The sequence below is a fragment of the Mycteria americana genome, chromosome 6, assembly GCF_035582795.1.
Source record: "Mycteria americana isolate JAX WOST 10 ecotype Jacksonville Zoo and Gardens chromosome 6, USCA_MyAme_1.0, whole genome shotgun sequence".
NCBI classification, from domain to species: domain Eukaryota; kingdom Metazoa; phylum Chordata; class Aves; order Ciconiiformes; family Ciconiidae; genus Mycteria; species Mycteria americana.
In genome coordinates, this window is record NC_134370.1 from 34,800,906 (window position 1) to 34,818,972 (window position 18,067).

Here is an 18,067-nt window from a genome sequence, read left to right on the forward strand (position 1 = left end):
AACATGGAATCCAAAGCTGGGACAGACACTCTACAAAGGGTGTTCCCAGCTGGAAAAAAAATAAATATCTGTCTATGGAAGTCTGATCATCTGCAGTGACTGAAGCAGATATTCAAAAGCCTGTTACTCAGCTGTTCTGCTGTCTGTACTGCAATAAGGCCAGATCTAATTACCATTAAACAAAACAGAAAGACTATCATTGGCTTCAGTCCTTGTTGAAACTATGCTGAAATTATATTATGCATGCTGTAAAAAATCTAGATTACATGCATTTTAATTTTTTTTTTTTTTTAATTTCCAGGGTTAATAAATTCACTAGCAGACACTTGATATTTATAGAAGAAAAACTTTTCCTTTCCTCAGCTTTAATTAAGAAAATACAGAAGACCCTCACCTTTCATGAAATTGGCTCTGCTCTCAAGAGGTTAGCTGCCCATTCATCACAGGTTTTAATAAAATAAATATTTTATTGAGTAAGAATGATGTTTCCCAACATCTCTCCTTGTTAGTTGCTTGTTAGGCAGGTATCTCATACACTGCTTATCCAGGCAGGGAATGCTGATGTTCAATCTTGTAAAACTACAATCTCATTTTGGGGAATGTTCTTTAAAATTTGAAATAGGACAACAGTTGTTGACAGAGCTTAGCAGGCTGTTCAAGGAAATGTAGCGTAGTAAAACTATGCTGCTTTTTAAATATTTATATCTTTTTAATCCTTGCAGCCGATAATCCTCTTTGCAGTAGGCAGGAATATGAATACCCTTGATTGTTTTTAAGTCCTTGCTTTTCAAAATTAAGATTTGCAATTTTTTTCTGCCTGAAAACTTTACTACAAGTATTACTTAAAATTTTGCTTGGATCAATTTACCTTCCATAAGCAAAGCGCCTGTCTTTGTGGTGGTCCCCAAACGTATCCCACAGCCTGAGAGAAACACTCACTTCATCCACAACATCTCTTGAGCGTTCAAGGACCTAGAACAGAACACACATAGCATTCTCTTTCCCTCCATCAAACAAGTACATTTCTAATCCGCCCCATAAGAAGGTCCAAAGCATACTAAACCAAGAATCTATCACATACAGTTTTCAGCAAATGCTGTATTTTATAAAACCAGTGGAATATGCATCTTCCTAAAAATAGGTTTGATAAAAAAAAATTACTTTGGAATGAGAGACTCGGGGAGATGCGTATCAGACCATGGCTGCAGTAGAGAGCATGCATAAAATACTTGTGAGCTCATTGCAGCATCCTGACAAGGAAAGGCTTGCCAATAAATAATAGTACAACCTCACAGCATGTGCTCCATATTTTGTACACCTGCAGTCCTTACCTCTTGGCAGACACGGTACTGATCAATGGCCCAGACAGTTGGTACGTGAGTTGCCAGCAGCTGATACTGAGTCAAGGTTGTATTGCATGCTCTTGCACAAATTAGACGAGTCTTTCCCACTGCATTATCTCCAACCACCACACACTTGATAGTTTCAACGTTGGGTCTTTCGTAGTCCATGTCAGTGTCCATTTATCAAAAACTGTAACAAAACAGTTAAACTTGTTTTCTACTACTGTGCAAAAACAATGCTATTTAGAATCAGAGCCTTCTACTTCCACTTCTTGAGAGATGCCTGAAGAGGACAACCTCTTAAGGAAAGGTTGTAGTACACTGTACTAAACTAAGCTAGCCGTTCCTTGAAATACTGCACAGTTATGCAAATGCACAACTATTTTGCCTGCAATTGGTTTATGCTGTTCACATGCTATTTTCACTTTGGTTTCTGTAAACACAAGCCTGTTTGCAGAAGATAGTTCTTGGTGAAACAAGGACAGCTAGCACAAACTTACCTCTTGCTAATACTTTTTATGCCAAGAAGGAGAAAAGACTGGACATCAGTGGGTTTAACCTGAAGGATACCAGTATAAACCTGCCCTCTGTGATCTTGCCCATTCGGGATTTGATTTAGGGCTGTCCAAACAATATTGCTAATAGCAAGTCACACAGATGGTTTTAGTTATATGCACACAATAAAACTGACTTGTAAGATGACTCCAGAGACACTGTTCTCTACAAACCACAACTCCCATTATATCCTGCATGTATTACACACTCTTAATTTTCCAAGGAGAAGTTTGTACATGGACTAAAATGAAACCAAACAGCCCAGTGGGAACTTGCAAATATACTTATCTATACCTACAAATTCTTTTTCACGTGACAACGGAAAGTGAAGAGAAGGAGATTTTTGAAGATACTATCCTCAGGGAAAGTTAGTATTGAAAATATTTACTTAAATATTCTATGGCAACTTATTGAACAAATGCCTGGATATGAATGCAAGTGGGAAAAAATGGATATTTGAAAAAACTAAAAACAACTCCTCCATGTTTACTACAGTTTGTCATTTTCATATAAAGGAATGTGGGATTTTCATATAAAGGAATGTGGGATCATAGTTTGATATATCTGATTTCGGTTTTCTAATGTCTAGTAGTCTGCTAAGCAATCTGGTCTCTGCCAGGGTATTGTAATCAAGGACAGAGAAAAGGGAAAATGCAAGGCACAAACATGTTCAGGAAAGCTTGCCTAATAATTATTTCAGCAAGGAAACCTACAGCAGTTTAATTGGCAAAACCCAGGTCATCATCTGGAATGATGGTGTTATTTTTCCTGAGAAGAAAGCACTACAGATAAAGAAACCAAATGATTTGTTTTAGTACCTTTTTTAATATTCACATCTTATTCACACTTAAATATAGAATATATATTAACTGACAGGCTGTTTAAAATAATAGATACAAGCTGGTGTGATGTCCATTTTTCACTGTCAGAGGCACTATGTTCTGATTTAAGAAAAAGCATGTTTAGTAATTACTAGCCAAACACTAATTTTAACCGCATTCGTTCATTATTTAAAGTGATGTAAACCAAGAGACAGAAGTCAGTGTTAGAACTAAATGTTACCCATTTATTTAAAATTTTGAGCATGGACTGCATGCTAATAGCTATAATGGCTAAGGTACAGTTATAATCTTTATGTACGTGTGGACGGGAGGAGTTAGGGACCACATAGACAGCAAGGTGCAAGGCTGAGTTCATGCCACTACTGTGTCACACTGATATGTTTTCACAGACATTGAATGCTCCTGGAAATGCTACAGACTAGCATGTAAGAATACATTTCAGAGTGTTGTCCTACACTAGACTGAAACATGGGCCCAGAAACTCTTCATCCTGGCACAAGTATATGGTTGCAAAACTCGAGCTTTGCAATCTGCCAAATGTAGAGCAAATTACATGGCTTCAAACATACATGCACAGTATCTACTGCATGTAAACCCTAATGGCCTTGTCATACCAACCTGCTATGTCGGTACAGAGGTTTCAGCTGATAAGGAAAAAAAGCTATTAAAATATTGCCTTTATCCCTTCACCTGAGTTGTAACCTGCATCCTGAAAGGTTACTAGTCTTGAGATAAAGGACTACAGAGACTTCTAGTCACCTGTCTGCGATCCAACCACAGCTGCTTGTTGGATGCAAGCTCCCACAAGGCTGGTACCTGGGATGGCCCATGGGCTCTGTACCATCTCCATGAGTCCAAATACAAGAAGAGAAATGAGAGCTAACTCCTCTTCCCTCCTCTGCATCCTTTCTAAGGATACAGTCATGATATAAATAAAAGTACAAAAACAATATAGTTTTTTCCACATTACAGAAAATGAGACATATTCTGTACGCCACAGCCTCAAAGGCAGGGCCCTGAATGAGTAGCAAAAACCCAAGAGGTTTCAGTATGTGATCTAAAAAAGTTTCATTTCAAGTGTGAGAATAAACAGCAACCCCCTGACATAATATGTGGTATTAAATTACTTCATATTTTATTCATGCATGGACTAGACAACACAGATGGAATGTGGAAATGTTTACAAGGCTGGAAAACAAAATGAAGGAGTGTGGCTAGCCAGTGTGTCTGGTTGGGTTTAAACTACCAAGCAGAGAGATGCCAAACCAATTTTTCTTCTAACCCAATATTCCATTAAAATGCTGTTACACAGATTAGCTGAGGTTCTGTATAACGATCTGATTTTAAAATTCTTCAAAAGTTCTTAAATGGTAGTTCTGCAAAAACGCACTTCAGTCAGTCACAAAATATGTATTAAGTACAGAGTCTGGAATCTTAAAAAGATTTCCAAGAGGATAACAAAACAAGTTTGAAATTAATAGGCAAATCTAAATAAAAGCAACAAGAGAAATCAATGCAATTATTTGAGAATCCTAGAAAAGGAACACATGAAAATAAAATTTAAAATTTATTATTTTTTAAAATTTCTGATATACTTACTAACTTAATTAAAGCAAAGTTACCACAGAACTCAGACACAGCATGCCTGAATGCCCTGTTGTAGATCAATGGCAGTCTAATGAAGAAATTTTTAGCGTGACTCAATACTGCACAGGATACAGATTAAAATAAACTAGGAATAAAACCAAAACTGGATCTTTGTGGCTATGTTAAGGAAAGTTCTTAAATCCACTCCAGTATATATAGAGTATCTATGTATTAAAAATGCAGATCATTTTAATATTGTTCACTAGTTTTCAGAAAGGGATTAAAACAGAAATAGCTCCTGAAGAGACTGACAGACAGAAGCCTGGACAGATATTTAGACACCTCAAATAAAAACAGATGCTAACAACAAATTACAGTATAAACAATTAGCAAAACGTGTGGATTAAATGCTTACAAATGTAGCCAGAAGCCTTCTGGCTACTGGAATGATTAAAGCCAGGAATATGTACAAGATCTTAAAAATATGGCCACGGTTAGTTTTTTTAAGGTAGCCTCTAGGTTAAGCTTGTGCTAAACCTATTATATAATCACACTGATTAAAAATGCTAAACATGTATTTACAAAACTTAAAAAAAAAAAAAAAATCTAGATTTGAGCTCTGAAAGTCTGGTAACATCTGTGAAGACCAACTGGAACCGAAACAAAGCTGGTTAGACAAGAGCAAACCAGCATATATAAAGCTTAATTAAAAAAAAACAGCATAAAATTCCAAGACCAATTAAAAACTTGCTAAAACCAACCTACAATCTGCAATAGTTTAGTTTACCAACAAAACAAAATAGGGTAAAGTAAGAGGAAAGTTACTGGAAGTGTGACTAGTCTCAGAGAGGACACTGCCAAAAAAGCTAGAGAAAGACAAAAAGGACATCAGATGAGGAGCAGCGAGAAACCTACTAGGGGAAAGATCTGACCAAATATGGCTGCTCCCAAAAGAAAGCAGTGAAAGAGTCAGCTGCTTAATCCAGTTCTAGAGAAAGATGAGCAGATGGATGGAAATTAAAAAAGATAGCCACAAGAATAACACAGGATCTCAAAAATCTCTTAGGATGTTTCTATTTTTACATTGTCACCTGTGATTGTTTGCAGATGAAGAGGAGGCAGAGGCAGCCAAAAATCAGGAGATGTGAGTAGACTCAAGATCTAAGATAAAGCCATTTAATTAATTCACCTGATTAGCAGAAAAGAACTATTCCAAATAAAGCTGATTTATTTCCAAAGAAATATAAGGTTACTGTTCTGAACCATGGTTTGCAGACGGTTACAGTCACTGATTTCTTTCTCTGTTGCTTCACCTCAAATTGCTGTAGGGTGCTTAGTTTTTTGTTTAGTTTTTCCTCATTGCTGAACGAGTTGTTATTATTATCACTAAAAAACAGTTGTGGTTGCCATAGCATGCAGATCCTTCTGGCTAGTTAGCCTCAGTAATGAAACACTGCCTTTCTAGAGAAATTTACCAAAAGATCTGTAGATGAAGCATATGACTTGATTATCTAGTCCAGTGGTACACAGATTAAACACAATAGACATACAATCTCTCTCTCTCTGTATTAATGTAGGTGTGCTCATATACAAAAGATAACCAGATCCTAATCATGAACTTGTCTTGTTTTAAGAATGCAGCTTAATATATTTACAGCTATAATTGCATTTTTCTCTGCTGGAAAGAAAGTGGATGAAGATCCAAACCCAACAGTGAGTTACCTGTGCAGGAGCAGGAATCCACCCCTATGGATCTCACTGGTGATGCAGCTAACTGCCCATTTTGAAATTTCCAGATATTTTAAATCATCACTTAGCATGTACAAAACATAACCAAGATTTTTTTTGAAGAGCAGTAGCTAATTATCAACCCTTTTCTCTTCAGCAAAACACCACAAACAAATCACTAAGAGTGTCTACATTAATCAGTGATTACGGAGTGATCCTGCAGGCATTTACTTCTTAGCTCAGTAATAAAACACGTCCCATAAGACTGAGATAGCACCTCTTTGCATGAAAAGAAGCAAGCATGTTACTTAGTTCTTGTGTTAAGAGCAAACTCTTCAGCTGAGGGTTCAGAGTGACGGCATGTAAGAACCTTGCCTGCTCAGTAAAGTTTTTCTTTAAGTTATTCCATGGAAAAAAAAAAATTAATAATTTCAACCTGTCTCAAGTAATCTGACCAAACATACAAACCAGGAAGTCCTTCAAACAATCAGGTTGCCAACCACAATTACAACATCACAATTTTATTAAAGGAATCTAATGGAAAGAGACACCAAAATCTACCACCACTTAATATGAATGCTGTGAGTGGGAATTATTTTAAAAACTTAGGCCACCAGTAAGGTAGTAAGACCATCAACATTTATCCCTGAAAAACACACACCTTTGAAAGTATATGAAAGAGCATTTCTAGGTATTCTATATTTCAATCTATTCTGGAGAGGTATTTTTGAGTATAGTTTTGGAGTGACTCCTTCAGAGAGCCATTACGCAATAACATATCAAAAAGAGTATAAAAAAAATTACAAGACTACGCAATGCTCTTACCTCCATTCCCAAGTTGCAAAATTACTGCTTGCAACCATGGAAACTGGAAAAGGAGATGCAAAATGCCAAGTTCTTCAGGCACTGAAGTCACTACCTTACGCTGCAGAATCCCAAGGCACCAGCATGCTGGCAAGGACCAAAGAGCACATGAGCCAGAACAAGCGTGTGAAACGTTCGTTCTTAATATATAACCTGCCAAGTGTTGTTTCAGAATCTTAATGGATTAATACATATATGCCAGGTGAAAAAGCAGGGGGGCTTACTGTTCCTTTGTGCAGGAGCACAGAATTCACAGACAGCTCTGATTTGGGGAAAGGTTAAGGGCCAAAAGGCTGTTTTGTGGTTTGGCTCAATTTAATCAATGAATTTAGGGCCCCACCAAGTATATTTGTGAAATAAATCACAACATGGTATCATGTAACAGATAAACTATACCAGCTGCTGAAAGACCATCACAAAACATTTTTCACAAGGTATAAATTAATATTAGTATTTTATTAAATTGCAGGAGGGACAATGGGGAGATTGTTTTAAAAAGAGAAACTATTCCTTGTCAGCGTTGAAGAACCAGCTGGTGACAAAGGGTAATAAGACTCAAGGTGGGATCAGATCACTAGGGTCACCAGCGGACAAAGATGGGCATGATTCATATCAAGCTGGATTCTCATCCAGGATGAAGAGGCATTGCCCTATTACCATTATTTAAAGTTCTGGCAGTTTACATGGAAAGTCTGAAAAGGAAGAGACTGACACAGGAGGAAGAAATTCAAGATTAACTCTGGAATTTATCAACTGCTTGCCCTACCTGGCCCATCAACAGACGACGACAACAGATAGAGGCAATGGTTGGGAATGGAGAAAAGCCCTTATATTCTAAAGTTAACCTGATCTCAAGCATGAGACCTTTGGACCTACCATGGGTAGAAAGAGAAGGGTAGCTGACTGAAATGTTGCTTCACTGCATGAGGTGATAAATGAGATAACCGTGGCTGTTGCTGCCCGCAAAAGGAGAGCGCAGGTCAGCAGGAATGCCTTTATCTTCCACAAGGGCAAAACATGGTTCTACCCTTTTTCAGCTGTTCTGGGATAGTTGGAGTGTTTCAGCTTAGGACCAGTATCAACAAAGAAATAAATACCACAGAACACCGCTAAAATTTGATACAGCTGGAGAAGGTAAGTACTGAGGTTGTCATCAAGACAGACACCACTTGGTTTGCCTGAACCAGCTTCTTTTGTGACAGCTTTTGGCCAACAAGCATCAGATTTAATCCTGGATGCTACCCCTTACTTTATATTACTTGCTGGAAGAAAGAAGTTCTCAGAATTTCTGAACTCCATTCAGCTCCCATAATCCCTGCTCTATTCCTCAAGTTTAAAAGGGAGCCAAAAATTGACCATGGCCACACACAGAAATGAAAGGAGCAGCCTTTAAGGAAGATGTAAAATTGAAGACAGAACAGACATCTCTATGTTTACCTAGAAAAATTCTCAGTCAAATCATCGCCACAACCTTTGTAGAAACTGTAGAGACAGGAAATAGTAATTCATGGCTTGTAGTATCAGAAGCCTGCCGGTCTGCTCTTTCTCAGTGTGCTTGACTCCACATTTGTTTCTAAAGGCTAGTTATTAGGACCCTTCATCAAACCCGACCTACCTCTGTGATGACACAGGTTGCTCCTTTCATTTCTGTGTGTGGCCATGGTCAATTTTTTGCTCCCTTTTAAACTTGAGGGATAGAGCAGATGTTCAGATCAAGAATACATTTTTGAAGTAAATACCCCAGTCGTCACCACTTACCGTGCTTTGGTTCACATCAGGTGCAACGACAGAGTGCACAAACTGAATTCCTTTCAGACAAATCTGAAGTGAAAGATGTGCCACCCACCACTAATAAGCGAGTGTTCAGTCCATAGGACCAGATTAAAGGTAATCTGAAGTAACACTCTTTTCCCCTGCAATGTGTGCGGTGTGGACACTGGGTCCTCAGCACCAACTTTTTCATCCCCAGGTCCCCTGCTACTGCATCACAGGACCCACTAATGTAGATAGAGCATCAGATGCTCTGGCTCCTGGTTTGTTATTTAGATCAACATAACTGGGGAAAAGCTGCAGCTGAATCCTTAGTGACTGCGATGCTCAAGAGTATCTGGGATAACATACAAAACTTGAGACTAAAGGGAGAAGGATCACTGGAAAAGCCTGATTCAACACTACTGGGTTTCATGGTAATAAACTCCATGAAATCCCTGATTTTACTCTTACATAATTAAGAGCATCAGAAGCTTGTACAGCATTAAACTACTGATACTGTAGCATACGTTGTTACCGATTTTACCCATTTATAAAGACAGGTGTTGACATTTTATGCTCTGTTTGGTAAGGACATTATTCGGAGCAGTGTTCCCAACAGTATAGAAGGGAAAAAAACAACAATAACCACCAAACAAGGCATTCTCCCAACTTTTGTGCATTTCTGTGGGGAAAATATGTATCAAGTTTTGCTAGGGCTACAAACAAAGACAAATATTCCAGAGACACTGGTGACCTTCTAGCACAGAGAGCTGTTGAATTCACTTTCTGTGCATATTTTCCTTCCAAAAGACAGAGTCAGGCTCTTGTGTCTTGAACTTTATGTGATGTCTCATGCATTCTCCTCTTTGTTAATTGGTGACGTTAGAAAGATTTTATGTGATTTTATTCAATCCCACATGTGATTGCTACAAGGAAACTACACAAGGAGAGTGAGACCTCATAATGACTTGTTTGCGGGGGAAAAAAAAAATTAAAGAAGAAGAGAGAAATTGCCATCTTGTGTCTTTCATGTCAGACAGAAAGGAGAGGAAAACAGAAAAGTAGAATGGTGTTGGATGGGAGCCAAAGGGAATCCATACTTTTATTTCATGAACCTACCTCTAGTAACAAAGGGCCCAACTATCACCACACATACTGCAGGCTGCACCAATTCGAGCTCACGCACCATGCCACCATGCACGCCTTCAGCACAAGGTTTTGAGCTCTTTTATGGAAACCCAATCAATGATGCAAGGGTACATTCACACCAGTCTGACTAGTCTGGCTATGAGCTGCTCTGCAAGTCTGCTGTATGCAGCAAGGACTGCTCAGCCTTTCCTTTCCCCCCCTCCCAAGCACATACTTCATTCTACAACATTTGTGTACTCTTCTGGCACAATAGATGGGAGCAAGAGAGGAGCATATCAAACACCTGTTGCTCTTTTGCTTCTCCAACTTCAAGGCTTCTCTGTTCTTTCATCTCCTTCACCACAGGGCAACAACTGGATGCAGGACTTAAGCATTTTTCCAGCAAATAAAATGTATTAGTAAAGAATCAAACATCGTGATTTACTGGTCAAGTGATCAGCTCTTCCTTTCAGCCTAATGCTCTACCGTATTTGTGAAGCTTGGAGTTTTAAAAGGGCAGGAGTTTTAGAAAGCTCCCCAGAGCTAAAATTGATGTTTATTTCTTCTTGGATAAAAATACTTCTATGCATCTGAGGCTGCCCCAGATCTTGTGCTCCTTAAGTATTATGTCACTTAGATAAGGAACCCTAGTACAAATATTGAACTCACCAAGTTATTTTTTTCTTCTGTTAATAGTGTATAGACACATTGTATACCCGAGACATAGAATCAGGCATACAAATCCAATGTGCATATAAAAGCAAAGCATAACCTAATGGGAGAGGACCTCAGAAAAATATTGAAAAGAAATTAAGCTGTTCTGTTTCCATGTACTGTGACTCTCAATCCTGAAATACAGCCTGTATAGAGATCTCTGCCATTCAGTTGCTACTTACACTGAGCAGTCATATGGCAACTCCTTAATGCAGTGCTAACAATGGTGTTTTTCTCCCCACATGCTTTATTTTTGCCTAGAAAGACCGGGAGCTTAAGAACTCCCCTCGAGCACACTGAACAAACTAATTTCCACCTCAGCTTCTATTACAGCTCAAACTGAACACTTGGCTTTGAGTCAGATGTGTGTCCTGAAATAGTACACAAACTAAAGATGAACAAAGTCATTGAGAATATTCTGGCATCACTTCCTTGCTCTCGCTGTGACCATATGCAGAGCTTCAAGGGCTTTCTTTTATTATTACCATTTTTTAAACAAGTATATTGCTGCCTTCAGAAGCCTGAGTAGTGCCTTGACCAACAGAACGCAACTCGGAGCTCTCCGACTAGTCTGCCTTAGTCTATCCAGTGACTGATTTCTCTTTGCTCTAAATGTTGGATGCCATAACACCCACTAAAGGTTGACTTAAATTAAAGTCTGCTACTGTTTGTCTCTACAGCCCCTTTCTACGGCCCCCAAACAGGTCCCGACACAGACACCTGATAATCTGTGTCCTGCAAGACCCCCCAGCAGCCTCCTGCTGTTGTCACAGCAACCCACAACAGACTCCACAGACACAGCAGGGGGAAAGAAAGGGGGGAAAAAAAAGAGGGAGAAAGAGAAATCCTTCAGGTTTTTAGTAAATGACACTCAGAGTTGCCAAGCGCCAGGTTTCTGCTTCCCGTACACATCGTACCCTTCTATTTTTGCCTTGCACCTTGTGGACCCGCTGGAAGAGGAAGCCGGACAGATCTGCTTCATCAGGGACTCAGCCCTCTCTGTCCCCGGGGGATGGAAGGATGCCTCCTCCTCTCTCTCCCGACGAGGCGGGAGCGCACCTGCGGGGAGACGGGACGCGCAGAGCGCCGCCACCCGCGCCCTGCGGAGCCGCTGGCTGCCAGCCCGACCCGGCCCCCCGCACGCAGCCGCGGAGGCTGCGCGGGCAGGTCGGAGCACGATCGCGCCCGGGCGACGCGGGACCTACCCGGGAGGGCGGGATGCCCGGCAGCCGGGGTGCAGGCAGCGGGGCTGGCCCCCCGGGCCCGGCGGGACGGGACGGGAGTGGCAGCCGCCGCCGCGCCCCCTTCCCGCTGCTCCTTACAGCGGCGGGGCAGCGCCAGGAGCCAGCCCGACTTGGCAGGGAGGCAGCATGCCGCCGGCGCGGCTCTGCCCGCCCGGCCCCGGCGTGCGGCGGGCTCCCCGCCCGCCCCGGCCCGCCCCGCGGCGCTGACTCGAGCGGCCGGGCGGCGGCAGGGCCAGCGGGAGCCGCGCGCACTGTGACGTCTGCAGCCTCGCGTTCTATTTTTAGCGCGGCGATTGGATTTCATTCATGAAGCCGGGGCCGCGCGTAAAGAGGCGGCGGCTGGAGCCGCGCCCGCCGCCTCCGCCCGGCCCGTCCTCCGGCGCCTGTCGGCAGCGCGGAAAGCGCGCAACCGCGAGCGGGGGGCAGCCCAGGGGCGCACCCTCCGTCTCCACCCCGGCACTGGCACACTCGGGGGCTTTCTGCCACGGCCTCGCACGGGAAAAGGTCGGACACGAAACTAGTAAAAAATAAACGAATACACACATACACACACCCACGCCCCCGTATATATACACACGCTACAAATACTGTGTACGCATAAACAATGCAAAGGTCCTGAAGGCCTCCCTGGATACTCCCCTAAACTGGGTGTGCAACTTCTTAGCGCAGGTGCTGCTGTTACATTTTGAAATTAATATTTGAAGCCTTCATGTAAAAGAGATGCACAATTAAACCACAACCCCCCTTCTCTTAAGCTAACAATCTCGACTTGGAGTTTTCTAACCAGTGAAGATGGCTCAAGGCCCTGTCTGTAATTGGGAAAAGCACTCGCAATTCAGACCAGGCTCCCTGCTAAAACACTGCTCCACGGCTCCTCTCTTTACCACTTGACATCAACAAAAATGTAACTAACCAGTAAGGGCCATAGGCACAACTGCTGCACCCAAGGGAACTTTTTTGACATGGTTGTGACTGTTGGAAAGAAAATACTCTCTTACAGCAACCTGGACTCACACATTGTACAGTCTTGTAGCAATAATACAGTCATTTTTTGGAAAACATGTTATAAAGTTGTTTTAAAAACACTACTTCCAGTAACTGTTAACAGTACTAATAACAGGTTAACAGCAGCCAACTGCATTTGGTTACAGTCAATTACTTACATTTTTCAAATACGCAGAGGCTATACTTACATTAACCAGGTCAGACTGCACCAATTTTCAATTGAGTACATCTATGTCAGGAAAAATTACAGATTGCAACTTCGTATCACAAGAGGCTACTAAGTGCAGAAGGACAACATGCATCATTGCAAATATTAAGTGTTACTTTCCTAGCTTTGCACAGAGTTTGGATGGACAAGACAAATGCATAAGAAACTAAAAAAAAAAAAAAAACCAACCTTTCACTCAGATATCTGCTTGCAATCAAAGAAACATTGAATTGATAATGCAGGCAACAAAAAGTTAAAAAAAAAACCAACAGATTTAAAATTTGTAGTATAATTACCTTCCATTTTTTAAGTTTCAAGCTCTACATGAACTATGTTTTCTCCACGAATGAGGGCTAAAAATTTTCATTCTCTGCAAGAACAACAATCCCTGTATTCACTTGTTTCTAGGACACGCAACTTTTAGGAAAACAATAAGGCCCAGATTCATCCCACTTAATTCCAGGGTGATAAAAAAATGGCAGGGTGATAAAAAGGGTATTCCTTTTACTGGACTGTTTCAGTATGGCAAATCTTAATTCCTTATTGGTACCTTTGTTTTACAGTCTAAATGATCACTTCTGAAGACAAATCACAGGGCTGGAACCCCACGTCTCTATTAAACACACCTAGACTATCACTGCTGCAAACAGAGTGAATGTTATTGTCCAAACAGGTAAGTTAGCATCGTGTGGGAGAAAACTGATACAAAGCAACCAGACTTGCTCTGATACTGACTCAAGAAGTATCGGACTTCAATAAAAAAAAAAAATCCTTTAGATCTGCTTGCAAGCTTTTTACAGAGCTTTTCTACAGGAATAAAGGAAGAGGGCAGGAAGAAGGGAGACAGCGTTATTTTTAGTGCACAACAGTAAATTTAGCAGAATACAGCAATGACAAAGATTAGTCAGGTGGTTAAAATGGGGAAAAGAGAAACATGGCTTTGCTTTTGATGGGAATAAAAAAAGGTCTCAAGTTTCTCTCTTTTTTTCTGTTTCATCAAAGGGTACCCAGAGCCTGAAGGCTTCTGCAGCTGTAGAAACAGCTACATGCTACTATGTAGTTTCCATTTTAATGACTATCTACAGCAACTTTTACCATTCAGTGCTTTCCCACCACAAACATATAACTTCTTATATAATTCAGATTGCAGCTTTTCCAGCAAAGTATGAAATAAAACCCCAGGACAGCTAGAAGCTCTCTGTTCTCTGACACATACTCCTATTGAACCATATTTACATTTTTCCAAACTTTTAAACAAACAGTTGAGTTTTGACCACAAACTTGAGTGACGCACACCTTGAGAAGTGGCTGGAATGCATCTCTAATAGGGTGTAGAGCAACTGACAGTTTCTAGGCTTTGATACAAGAAAGCACAGTAATAAACCACAAGTATTCCCACTGACTTTGCATAAGTCAAAATATGAGTGGTAAAGCTTTACTCAATTCGATGTTTAAGTATTCCAGGTGGCCAGCTTGGATTTTTTTTCTTTTTTTTATTTGTTTGTTTTCAGGGGACTATAACAGCTAGAGGGAAAGGGAGAAGAAGGTAAGTTCCATCTTCACAAGCAATCCTAAAGGACATGGCATTGGACCATGGCTAGCATTTAACTACAGAGTCTGCTTTTGCCAAGTCCGTACAGCTTTCCAAAACATGATTATGGGCTGCCAAGTGTGCCTCATCATTGCATCTCCATTATGTGCTTTTAACACTATCACACAACTTAGAGAATAACTGGATAAAAAAGAATAAAATAATAATTAAAAAATGCATTCATACCCATTGAGAATTCTACTTAGAATTATTTTAGTTTTGCTAAATCACAAAACACATTTGGAAGTGCAATTGTAAAGGTATATTCCCATATGCTCCAACATCTTATTTGTTACTCTGGGGCTAAATTAACCTTTTATTTTTGAGAATGTATTTCTCGGATGATTAACAAACATCAGGAGAGAACATCAGTTGTGCATAAACCATAACTGAATTTACAAATAACCTTTCTACTCCTGGATCTGGAGAGTTAGTTTAACTTCAGAGGCTGCTCCAACATGCAGTTAGCAGAACTCCTTAGCGAGCTTTCTACCAGCTCAGAAATGCTGAAGCTCAGTGCCCTCAGGCCCTTCCATCCTCTGCACTCCTGAGACACCAGAGAAAGGCTCAGGAGTAGATAGGTTGAAAAAATACGAGTCAAGGATAACAGGATGTGCAGGAAGAGGGGACTACAAGCATTTACTTCAGCTTCTTTGTCAAAACTCTTCTGGAAGGGGAAGAAATGGACTAGGCCATGCTTCTTACCACCCTATCATAATCTAAGTCTACTGTATCTGCAGAAGAATGATAGTCTAAGCATGGTAAGACTGGGGTTTATTTTTTATATTAGTTTACCAGCCTTCTGGTAAGTCTACACTGCAGACCCATCCAGACTCGAGGCCATCTGGAAGCAAGGGGTTCTTCCTGTATTAGAGGCTAGGTAGGGTCTATCACAGATGCCTGCTAAAAAAAAAAAAAAAAAGAAAAAAAAAAGAAATCTAGTGATGTGGCCCCTTGTTCCCTCTGAGGAAACAAGCTTTTAATTCAGGACAGCTGAGATTATTTCCCCTCTGTTTTAGGTAGTAACACCCCTAAGCACAAACTCAGTTTCCTAAGACAAGTTACACACACTGACAACAGTCAGCATGGACAGTTATGGGGCTGGGCTTGAGTATGCACTGAGAGAGGGCAGATCTGACATTGCAGAGGCAGCCTGCGATAGTCCAAAACCGAAACTCAATAGTACAGGACAAACTAGAGTTCTTCTCTCTCCCTTATCCCTGAATGCAGGGGCCCTTCATATTAGAAGGCTTTAAGAGCATGTTAAGATTAAAAGATTGTTAATGGACATAAACTTAAATGCACAAGGAATTAAGTAAAACAAAGTAAGTTAAATTATCCCATATGGGCTCCATGTTGCATATGGCAATCTCACAGGGACAGAAGGTGCTTTCTATAGTCCATGGAACCTGCTTTCAACAATACCAAAGAACATGAATGAATGATGTACAACCAAAATAAGGAGACGTGGTACTTCAGTTATGGACTTCACATCCACCCATTCTATGTGATATACGTAGTCTCAGCTAACTGGAAGCATGTGAATTAAAATATCAGAATTACCCAGCTCCTGTCATTGAAGCTTACTTTTTCCCCACAATTAGGCTTAGAGACTTTAATTATGTGGGTAGATCAAAATAATTTCTAACTACTTCTGTAATGGATTAGTATATATTCCATTAGATTTTATCCATAAAAAATTCATAAAGAGAAAAAATGCCTTGAAAAAACTATGTAAATGCATGTTCTATACACATTGAAATAAAATTCAAGTCATTTCCTGTCAATACAATTTTTGTATTAATAGGTTTGCATTCAGAACTGTAATGTACCCATGCCAAATGCTTATGCATTCACAATTAGCTTTCTTTTCAAAACTATTATATATTGTACACAGTCCTTTTTTCTCTTTGGTGTAATAAGGACAGAGTTTAGCATTTGACGTAAGGTGCTTCTATTTAGTGATGTCAACATCTATTCTCAGCCAACTGTGCAAATTGATTAGTCCAGTTGCATCCCTTTTCATACTATCCCAGACAATTGTCTCCATTCTCAGAGATGGAGACACGTAACATATACAATGATATCTCTGCTGTATGCATTAGACACTAACATAGACCACTGTGCATTTATTTGTTAGGTTTTTTTCAGTCATTCACTGAATGCTAAATATAGTGCAAGACCATCATCACTTAAGAAGCCTGCAATGCACCAGATTTTATTAGAACATTCTATGAATTATATATAGGACCAGTTGTTTGCCTTATGAATTGTACTTCCACATTCTTCTTCACTAGCAGAGGGATATAAAATGCTTAATGTATGCACACATTTTAAATAGCTGGGTAAACAAGAAAGGGACTATCTAGAGAAGGAAAATGCCAATACTTATAACTTGGAATAAAAATTAGATACCTGCCAGTTTTTCAGAGGGTTATATTTCAACAATGCTTTAGTTTTTAGTCTAATCACGCGTAGGACGTTGGCTTTTGCCTTCCCCTGCTTCCATATTTAACCTGTTAATTATAAGCCCCTGCTCTCCCCACTTCACCCCACAACAAAATCACAATTTAGGTGGGAAAGGGCCTCCAGAGGTCATCTAGTGCAACCTCCTCCTCAATGCACAGCTAACTTCAAAGCTTGATCAGGTCAAGGATGGTAAGTCCACAGTCTCCAACATGCCTGTTCCATTGCTTAGCCACTCACTATGAAAATTTTTTTCTTTACACCCAGTGAGAATTTACCTTGCTGCTACTTGTGACCACTCTCTCTTGTCCTTTTGTTGTGCAACTGTGAGAAGAGTCTAGTTTCCCTTATAACCCCTTGTTAGGTACCTGAGACAGTAATTAGATGCCCTCTTAGCCTTTTCCAGGCCAGATAAACAGCTCCTTCAGTCTGTGTACATCTTGTGTTTCAGTCCCCTAAGCGTATTAGCGGCCCTTCATTGCACTCTCTTCAGTTGGTCAATCTCTCTTCAGTACTGTGAAACCTGAAACTCGACACAGTACTTCAGATGCAGCCTCACAAGTGCTGAGTAGAGGGAATAATCACTGCCATTGACCTCCTCGCTACGCTCATCCTAACGCAGCCCAGTATGTGGTTAGCCTTCTTTGCTGGAAGGGCACTCTGCTGACTCAGGTAGGTCTCAGCCTGTTCACTTAGGCTGTCAGAGTGTCTCTCATGAAACCTTACAAAACTCTATTACTGCCTTTGCTGCTGCACTTCTCTTTCTACAGGCTGCATAGTCTGGTCTTTAAAGGAAGTGGAATCATTTGAATAGTCCCAGTTTGCAAAGTTAGGTGTACCAGGATACAATTAAGCAAAACAAAATTTTGGCTTAATATGAAGAACAGCAAGAGAAACAGCTAAGTGTTTATAGAAGAGTCTCCCAAGGGAAGAAATGGCAGAGTTATGGCTCGCTGCATTCACAACCCAGGGAGGACACAGCTGTATTAAGAATTTGCTGTACAGCGCAGTTTTGTATTAGATGTGTAATTTTTTTTAAC

The 18,067-nt window shown here is 40.5% G+C and overlaps 1 protein-coding gene across 3 annotated transcripts in view; it reads right to left on the reverse strand.

Annotated features, from left to right (window-relative positions):
- The window catches only part of RHOBTB1 (Rho related BTB domain containing 1), a 54,180-nt gene that overhangs the window by 24,200 nt on the left and 11,913 nt on the right, over positions 1-18,067 (reverse strand). The window contains exons 3-4 of one of the 3 annotated variants that reach the window (XM_075505281.1): positions 1,332-1,533; positions 869-972 (exon numbers count right to left, since the gene is read on the reverse strand). The exons of 1 other annotated variant lie outside the window; for it this stretch is intronic. In XM_075505281.1, coding sequence (XP_075361396.1) covers positions 869-972; positions 1,332-1,523 — 296 coding nt within the window. In that variant the 5' untranslated portion in view covers positions 1,524-1,533. Of the gene's footprint in view, positions 1-868; positions 973-1,331; positions 1,534-18,067 lie in introns of those variants that run through there. One more of the 3 variants, XM_075505284.1, reaches the window with a different exon arrangement.